General features: G+C 37.1%; 1 protein-coding gene across 1 annotated transcript; it reads right to left on the bottom strand.

The window, feature by feature from the left end:
* Positions 1-5,947: 5,947 nt before the first annotated feature.
* Positions 5,948-6,841, bottom strand: LOC149247583 (uncharacterized). Its single transcript, XM_089455902.1, has 2 exons — positions 6,412-6,841; positions 5,948-6,268 (listed from the first exon to the last, which is right to left on the bottom strand). Exons 1-2 carry the CDS (start codon positions 6,742-6,744, stop codon positions 6,170-6,172), a joined length of 432 nt encoding a protein of 143 aa, XP_089312028.1. The 5' UTR covers positions 6,745-6,841; the 3' UTR covers positions 5,948-6,169.
* Between the last annotated feature and the right edge of the window lie 3,173 nt (positions 6,842-10,014).

Below are 10,014 nucleotides of genomic sequence, written 5' to 3' on the forward strand. Positions count from 1 at the left end.
CCTAAAAAATGTTCAGCTTCTAACCTCCTTAGCAACCAACCCAATGCATGTATGTATAGTGCAATAGAGGGAGGTTACTAGGTCCTCCTTCAAAGGGATAGCTCCTCTCATCAAGGGATTAGCTCCTTCTCTTTTGGGATGCATGAACCACCTCAGAGCGAATAATCCACGTCAAAATTCCTTCTAGAAACCTCTAGAATTAACCCAAAGTGAGTTTTTTAAGATAAAACTTGTGCCTTTTGACTTTCACAGGGGTCCGCACCTACACCGTTAGGGACAGAGCGGGCAGGTCCGCAACTTTTGTAAACAGAAGGTGCGGGACCGCAGGTGACAGTGAGAGAAAGTGCGGAACCAGAGTTACATCATCAAAGACTGACTGCAAATAATCATGGTGACGATATTTTTGTGTAACACCTTGAGCCATGTGTGTGGCGCCAATTCAATCATTCCAATAGTCATGTCAATCCATCGGCGCATTAGTTGCTCAATCGCTAAATGTAGGAATTTCTCATGATCCGTGAAGCCCCAATATTCAAACTTCAGTACAAGAACTCTCCCTAAGTGTGGCCCCTCAAAAATAATATCATCTGGGAGAACCGAAGTTTGTAGGGAACTCTTGCTCTCATCTATGTCCTTCGGCACCTTGGCTTTACCCTTGCACGGAGGAACATATTCTAGTAACCAGGTAATAGGGTCCGCACCCTGGGTTTCAACTTCCATTTCCACATCCTCCTCATCCACCAGGATTTCTTCAGATTCTTCCTCATCGTCCTCCAGATTAATGGCCTTCCCCTTTTCTTGCAAGGTGAGCTTGGTCCTCTATGGGTTTCTTGGTGAGACACACACCAGGATCATAGTCTGCTTATCTTTCTTTGGTCTCAATGTTCTAGGGGATTTAGGGACTTCAACTATCTCTTCGGCGCTCTCTGGGGCTTCTACTACCACAATTTCTTGTGCAGCTTCCTCAGGTGTTGATACCATTCTAGTGAGGAGGTCCTGCGTCTCCTTCGGAAATGTTTCAAACACTGAACTTGCTCTCAAAGCCTTAAAATTTGTAAGTTCCATACACACCTCAACACAAGGTGTTTACTTACCAATAAGAATTGGGCTAAAGAGAAACACCCCTTCCTCAACAAACAAAATATTATTCCTCCAAAGGCAATTTCCTTCAGATATATTCCACTTTCTTCCTTATGAAATGATTCTTCAACTCTTGAAAATGATCTACAAAGCTTTGTAATGAATGAGCTACAATGTAGCCTTCAATGCACCCCTCTACCCAAACATCAACCATATGAGGAATCTAGTGATCCATATATTGGAGTGAAATAAGGTTCTAAATATTTCAACATATTACCTACTTCTACCTCATCTCATCGGGGCTTCCTCCAATTGCTTCAAACACTTGTATAGGCTTATCAAGAACTCACACTATAACGCTTAGTAGTCACCTCTACTTGAGTGTTCATGTAAAGTTGTTTCTTTACATCAATTAAACTTCCATTGATGTAAATTCACCTCTTGAGAAACAAAGTCCTCAATCTAGTTTCCAAACCAACCATGAATCATACTCTTAAAGAACCACTAACTCATCCTAAATATATTCTCTTCTAAATCGCGAGACTTGGAAACAAAGCCATTTTTTGACATAAACTTGGATACTTGAATTCTTGTAGATTGTCCAACATAGTATCCACCATAGTCTAGAGTAATAGTATATTCAATTCCCATAAGGAGAAGGTATCACCTGAAGATGTTGAAACTTATAGACGGAGAGGAGATTTGTAAGATGGAGAAGCATCCTTGCTTAATGCTAACAAGATCACCAGAAATCCATTATTGTTCTAGGTAGATCTATTTATACATTCAAATGATAGACATAACATGTATAGAAAAAATTCATAATAGACCTAAAGGAACTTATAAAATATAGAGAAGCACAACAATTATCATTCAAATAGTACATATGATATAAGGAAACCATGGGTTTCCTTCATTACATTCAGTGTCAAAGCAATGATATGGCATTTAAGCAACCTCATAGAAGAGTGGAAAAAACAAGACACCTATATATTTTCTCTCTTAGATCAAGCATGCTACAAAATGAATATTACAATCATTACATCCTCTCTACTCCCTTGCCTACCCCTTTCTCCATCATGTAACTCCATTGTCTTCTTTCTCTCTCAGACCACAAATTGACTCAATTGCCAACCATCAGTCTGACTATTCTCACCTTTAATTGGTTGAATCTATCAACTATAACTATTCTAATCGAGATGATGCATTATTCATCTACTTGTTGATTTGGTTAACACATAATTTCTCTACTCTACATATCACCTCATCATTCTAATATGCTATGCAAAAACTCTCCCAACTATCACCACAAGTGTAGGTCCGACACCTTTATTCTCCACTACCAACTTTTAATACCTAACCTTCAACTTACACCTACATGCATTAAATAACAAAACTAAGAGACAACCTTATGGGAAGAGGTTGAGGTAATTTCATAAGAAGAAATTGAAGATGGATCCACTTTTAAAAAAATTAAACTATTCCAAATTACCCCAACCTAGACTCAACATAATTAAAAAAACAAATGAAACTAAAAAAGTAAACTCTTTTCTATTTTTTTTAACCAACTTAATTTTAACTTAGAGGTTGCCTTCGTAATCCTTTAATATGCTTCCGCCCTTACTTTTCAATGCCCCACAAACAATGTTGATATTTATTTATTTATTTATTTCTGAATAAGACTAATTCTATTAAGAAAAGACATATGGTACAATCAGAGCTTTCAGAGAAGCGAAGCTAAAGAGCAAGGGAGCCGGAAATGATATGATATCAACCTCGGTCCCAAATAGCAACCACGACATAAGCAAAAGATCAGAGAGGACAGAAGGAACGAGCTGGTCTAGGGAGTCTACCCAGCATGGGCAGAATCTTCCAATCTACATTTTTTACCTTTCTTTTTACTGACTTTGACCCACCCATTTTGATCTGGTTGGACCGAAACTACTTGCAGACTATTCTGTGCTAAAGGAGGAGACTCCTTGTCTGAATCAAAAGGCGAGGACTCATGAGAACATTTCTGCGAGAACAGAGGCGCAGAAGGATCCTCGGCGCGGGCTGAGGGCGCGTCCTTTGGTTGCTCCAAATTCTCCTCTTCCACTTCAATGTCCTCCTCATCAAAGCTAGAGGACTCTATGTCATCCATAGGGGGTGTATCACAAGGTTTCTAACTCTCGGATTTGGATTTGCGAGTGATATTCTTCTTTTTGTCGAAAAACGATGCACATGAGTTTTGGAGATGCCCCGTCTGATGGCAATGGCGACACCTGAAGGCTGTGTTCTCATAGTCCAAATTTTGCGTCCAATGGAAGTCCCTACTTTGAGGATGATCTGATCTGGCAACCCTTTACTAATGTCTATTCCTGCACAAATTCTTCCAAAGGTATATATTCCTTTCTCTGCCCTTGAGGTATCTGTAGCCAGGAAGCGGCCTTCGGTGTCCCCGATTCCTTGAAAGACAGCAAAATGCCATAGATGCGCAGGGATATTTGGAAGCCTGACCCAAATAGGAAGCTTGGTGATGACCGCAGTGGAGGGGTCAAAGTCTGGGAACCAAGGGGAGAGGAAGAGTCCAACTGATCCCCAGAACCAGGGGTCTCCCGTTAAGGCTTTCTGGTAATCTTCATTGAAGGGAAAGGCTACAATAAAGAAGCCTTTCGAGCAGAGGAAGACTTTGCAGTTGTTGGTCCAATTGGAATGGATCCACTGGTATAGAACAGCAGTGTGGGGCCATAGGCCATTAAATCTACAAATGAGGGTTGTTTCTGCAAATGTCTGGTATTGATCATCCAGAGATGGATGAGAGATTTCAATGGCAGGGGTTTCCTCCATATTGTCCACCAAGAAAGGTTTGGGAGCCTCGGCAGATTGGGCAGACTTCTTGGCAAGCTGTGCATGTACTGCATCTTTGTAGGAAAAACCTTTGGAGGCAGAGGATTTCCCAACTGCACCTCCCCTTAGTCGAAGTGATAGGATCACTATGGCATTTCTTTCAATATTATAAAAGGAAAGAAGCAGATTGTTATCAAGCTGCTTACCAGCAAAGAGGAGCCGCAGAAGGGAGGAAGGGATGCCCAACCTTTGTTCGAGAATCTTTAAGAGATGGCGCACTATGAAAGACGGCTGGACCCCAAGGAGCAGGGTTTTGCCTGTCAGAAGAATTATTTGAATAAAAATTCGCTTGTTGGAGATGAATAGGATCTCGGCTGCCTGAATGATGAATCGAGGTTGAAACAGTGAGATTGCGGGACTGCAGAGCCAACTCCAGATCTTGGCAATATTGCTGCTGCATGTGGAAGAGTGCGGTAGTTGCCAGGGTTATTTCGTCAAACACTTGTCGTGCATCCTCCATGCTTTGGCTTTTTGCATACATGTTGAAAACAAGGTTTCCCAGAATAATTTTTGTGTCCAATCTGCATTGGATCAAGTGGGCCTACATAACTTTTCCTTCTGCTAGCGCTTTCATATTCGTACATCCTTGAAAAAGCAAGGCATATGTCCTGATGCTAGGCTGAATCGCTCGTCGGTCCATTAGATGAAGGATTTCCAGCGCTTCCTTCAACCGTCCTTCCTTACATAGTATACCCACAGTCTCCAAACATGGCAGGTCTATGTTTGAATAAACCGTTGGAGATGAATATCGAGCGTTTCAAAGTAGTGTGGAGGAGCTAGGAGTCCTGGAGGATGGCCTTCCCACCTGATTCGGAGGCAAAGGGAGGATCCCTGTGCGAGAAGCAGTGAAGCCGAAATGAACCATCAGAGAGCTTAGGGTTCCCTGAGTAGTCTGAGAAACTTCCATTTCACCGACATTCCACACCCTTTCCGCCTGTAACAAGCAGTTGGAGGACAAGGATTGCAGAGCCATCGGACGAATTTTTTTCTAAACAATGTTGATATTATATAACACTCTTAAGCATATTTTGTTTCCATTAATCGTCCACTAACAAGAATTAAATGCCAAAAGGCTTTCCAAATTTTGAAATCGGAGACATGCCGAGAAAGAAAAAGAGTAATGGGGTCCATCCAATCCATGCTAGCTCAGGTTAGAAAATACGTTATTAGGTAACACAATTAGAAAATACGTTATTAGGTAACACAACCAAACTAGATAACAGACAACCACATTCAAGATATTGAAGACGTTTGTTCAGAATAAAGAAGATTAGAGTCTCACATGGAATAACGAGGATCTCTTTTGCTTGGACTTCTGAAAACTCTATTCCCAAGGAAAATTGTCAATCGTCTGTCTTACAAGAATGAACTAGTCCTTAAAAAGGGTTAGTGCACACATTACTCTTCATTTAATTGTATTTAATGTGTAAGGCCCATGGTAAGGTGTCGAGTTTATTTTTTATTCTTCACTCATGTGTATTAAAAGTCTAGGGTGATTTTTCCATCTTGTGTATTAAAAGTCTAGGGTCAGTTTATCCATATTATGTATGGATAAGATTGCAAATCTATGGTGATTTTATCCATATTGTGTAAAGATTGTAGGTGGGTAAGAGACTTATTATATGATTTTTTGATTAGATATTCGATTTTTTTTATGGGATATATCAACATTTAAAAAAACTGAAGATATAAAAAGAATGTTTTTTTAATTATAATTTATCTTCTCAGCTAATACTCGTATATTTGATTCTGTCACATTTTAAATTTGGTGTGTTTCCCTTTCTTTCCGACGTGAATTTGGAAAGTTAACCTTTTTGAGTTTGTTGTTCTTATATATTATGCAGTTTGGTGTTGTAGTTACTGATTTTGGAACGAGTAAACGAGATTCTAAGTTGACAACCTTTATTTATCAATAAATAATTTGTGGAGTAAATGATTTCCAGAGCCGAAGCACCTGATCCTGAGAAGAAACCAAATGTAAGAAGCTATCATATTATATTATTATAGGATGCAAACTGCCAGTGACAGAAGAGCAAGCCAGGCACTAAATATAGCCATGCAGAGCATGACATTGATATTTTATAGTCTCTATTCTAACACATGCCCCAGAGCGCATGACATTGATACATTATACTCTCTATCCTAACACACATATTGCCACTCAAAATAACACACAGACAGAGATATTAGAAGGCATTATTTAGCAAGAATGGTGCTCACCGGGGAGCTTGTCGTTTCCACCCTTCTTCTTGCTCCCGCCTGTTTTCCTTTGGCCGGCTTCTCCTTCTTCTTCGCTCGACTGCAAATGCAAAAAATCAAGAAACGTCATTATCAATCAAGAAACATCATTGTCAGCCAAGAAACAAAGCAAAGAGAACCCACAGAAACCAGTGATGTCGCAATCAATGAAGAAAGAAATTAGTAAGAGAGATACAGACTTACAGAACTGGAGTCACGGCTGGCTGTGCTGTGAAACTTTCCTGGTACACCCGTGTGTTGTTGCTTCTCAGTTTCCCCAGCGGTAAAATATTGTCCACGCAGAGACTGAGTTGTATAATAGGGAGCGGACCGAGCCTGATTGTGGGTGGCAGCACCAAGCTGAGCTGCAGCAGCAGCAGCTAGATAATAAGGTGCAATGTGAGCTTGATGGTGGGTGTATAAAGCAGGAGCCTGCATCATCTGGTCATCATGCATTTTATCCTTCTTTTCTTCCTTTTTCCTGCCGAACAGATCGAACAGAGCGCTGTCCTGGTTCTCTGGCGCTTGTCCAGCCATGGAACTGGTAATTTGAAAAGCTATCAACCTGCAGATTCAAGTATAACTATCAGAGTGAATAAAGAACTGGGTGAAAACACCAGCTATGATGAAAGAAATCGATGACAGAAAACGAGAGCAGCGTGGGTATTTATAGGGCTATGAGCCGTGTAGAGGTCGCTTCGTTATGGTTGCTGCCGCGACGCGTGGAGGATAACTTTGTCTGTGGAAACAGTCAAATGTCTGCAACTACGAAGGTAACTTCAGGTGCAAGTTACCGCGGTAGTAAGAATTTAGGTAATATCCTCTGGTCTTAATACCATGAGATATTTGAGTGGTTTTGTTTTTGTCAAGATGTGGTTGTGGTTTTAGCCCGAGGTCGTTATCATATTGATTGTCTGTAATTTTCAATTCTATTATAGATTTTGGAAATATTAATTTGGTTGTAATTTTTATTTTTATTATAGATTTTGGAAATATTAATTTGATGGTAGATTTGCTGAATATTTTTGAATTTTATAAATATTAGTTAAAATAATTTATATGAGTTAAAATAATATTTAGCTTATTATTAATTAAATTTTAAAATATTTTTAAAATTAAATCAATTATTTTCAAAATTTACAATCAAGTAAATTTCAGTTATATCTATATGTATATGGTAGGTTGATATTGGTATAGTTTAAGAAATATGAAAATTTAAATAATTTAAATTAGCCAAAACAATTATTTGGTTTGCCCTTATCGATGAAATTTTAAAATATTTTCAAAACTAAATCAATTATTCTCCAAATCTACAATTAAATAAATTTCAATTATATCAATATGTATATGGTAGGTTCATATTTGTATAGTTTTATGAAATATGAAAATTTAAACCATAGCATAGGATAAGATAAAATAATGTGATGATTTAATTATATGTAAAAAAACATTTATAAACCATTGTTAATATTAGTAGTATTATAATGATCATAAAGTTTAATAAATTTTTAAGTAGAAAGGCTCATTTAATAAACTATACAAATGATGATAAAGTTTAATAGATTTTTAAGTAGAAAGGCTCATTTAATAAACTATACAAAATATTTATAAAATAGAAGGGATAGGAAAAAAGTCGTGTTATGATCGGCCACGAAAGGAAAAAAGACAGGTCGGGTTGAGAATCAAAATATTAAAATAAAGTCAAAGTGTTAGAATGTGTAATTGAAAATTAAAATTTTTAAATAAATAGATATAATATGTGTTTTAAAATTAAAATTTTAAAATAAATATATTTGAAAAGTCCTTAGGAATATCAGGTTGTCATTTTTTTTTGGGAATCTTTTTATTGTTTTGGAAATCTTTATTTATGATTTATTTCCCTATTTAATTTAAAAATTAAAAAAAAAATAAAAGAGTTTTAATTTTTTTTCAAGAAAATAAAGAGTTTTTATAATTATTAAAATTTAATTTCAAATTTTTATTATTTATCTTTTTCAATTTTTTTGGGGAAAAATTATATTTGAATATATTTATTAGTATATATTTTTTTGTTATTATGTAATGTTATATCAAAATGTTTATCTCATTTCGGTTATGGTTGTTGAGAGGTACTAGCCTTAGTTTAATACATGTAAGAAATTTAATTTGTTCACTACTTACTATGGAGATAAATAAAAATTAATAATTTAGTCTTTAGTACAAGAAAGAAATGTAATTTCTTCCATACTTAATATAGAAATGAGAGGAAAAAGTAAGAAATTTAATTTTTTCACTACTTAATATGGAGATAAATAAAAAATAATAATTTAGTTTTTAGTATAAGAAAGAAATGTAATTTCTTCACTACTTAATATAGAGATGAGAGGAAATAGCATTATTTATAGTATACAGCTTGAGTGAGCCTAATGGTTAAGAGCATGTGTTACCTCCTGTTGAGGGCCCCGAAATCGGGTCAACAACAAGGGGGATACCCACCCGGTCGGGAACCTGGTTGGCGGCTCCGTGCCCGTTTGGTGTAGCGGGTCCGACTGGGGATGACGGGACCAGCTTCCCGTTCTAGGGGTGTGTGTATGTGTAGAAAATGGTAATGTGTGTGTGTGTAGGAAATGATAGTAGAAAATATGTAATTATTCCTTAACTAATCTAATTCTAAATTCTGAATTGACTTTATACTACTTTAATCTAACAAAAACAATACATCTAATCTACACTAACCCGGGACAGAATTTTTCCATTATGCAATCTAGAAAGATTTCACAGAATAACTGGTAATGAAGATTATTCAGCTATTATGAGAATATAAATCAATTAAGATGAACCATCTTGCGTAAGAAGTTAAGCAAAACGGTTGTGAACAGCATATTGCATAATCAGCTATTCATGTATTAAGCACAAATCAATGACTCCACCGTACAAAAGTGCCAAATGGTAGTCCACTCATTTATACGTTAACATATAAATAACATCAGCTGTATATTACTCTAAGAATGCAAGCAGAAACTAGTCAAGAGATAAAAGTACCATTTATGACTGATTTTAAACTTACAAACCTTAAGCAATAATGATCTATTTCTACTTGCTTCTAATGCCTACTAAGAGTACAGAAGTGCAACATCAGTAGCAGGTATTAAAATGCAAACATAAATAAATCTTGATCTGTCCATTCATCAAAAACCCCCTCCGAGGGTGCAAAAGTGCATGTTCTGAGGACAAGTTTTTTGACAAAATTTCGGACCCTTCTCCAATGCAATGAGAAGGGTTAAATACTAGTAACCGACTAATTTTACTTTACACAAATTCAGGTAACGGCTTCAAATGACCGCCCTTTTACTAAAAACAAATTTATTTCTAAAAACTGAACCTAATTTCTAACCGTTTCTGTATCTGCTTCTTAGTGTTGTAAGAAATGCGTTGTTCGCCCTGAAAGAGTCGGCTGGTTGTCCTTTCCTTTTGTTCGAGCTTGAAAATTAGAAACAACAAGCGCTGGCACCTCTTTCTGTTAGATTAGAAGATATTTTCGAAAACCTTTCTCTAGCTGGGTGTATTCGCTGTGTGCACACTTAGTACAATCCAGTTTCTTTTTGAACTGATTTTGTTGTTGCTATTTCGGTTTCCGGTCGTGCGAATGACTCAATGAGTTAGAAGTTGCGCTGTATGGACAATCCCCTGTTTTGAGAACTGTTTCCGTTCTTTGTTTCAGGCTTTTCTGGAGCGTCTTCCTTCTCTTGCGCTTCTTTCTCTGCTTTACCAAGTCTGAGCTTCAGGATCTTTTGTAAACACGCTGCTTTTGTGTGCCTTTGACTCTGA

Source organism: Pinus tabuliformis, chromosome 7 (assembly GCF_031772625.1).
Source record: "Pinus tabuliformis cultivar Carrire ecotype Pingquan chromosome 7, CPIR1, whole genome shotgun sequence".
NCBI lineage: Eukaryota > Viridiplantae > Streptophyta > Pinopsida > Pinales > Pinaceae > Pinus > Pinus tabuliformis.

Coding starts and splice junctions, on each gene's coding strand:
- LOC149247583 (XM_089455902.1), bottom strand. CDS start 6,744: ATGGCTGGACAAGCGCCAGAGAACCAGGACAGCGCTCTGTTCGATCTG. Junction 6,269..6,411: donor CCAGCCGTGACTCCAGTTCT/GTAAGTCTGTAT, acceptor TTGCATTTGCAG/TCGAGCGAAGAAGAAGGAGA.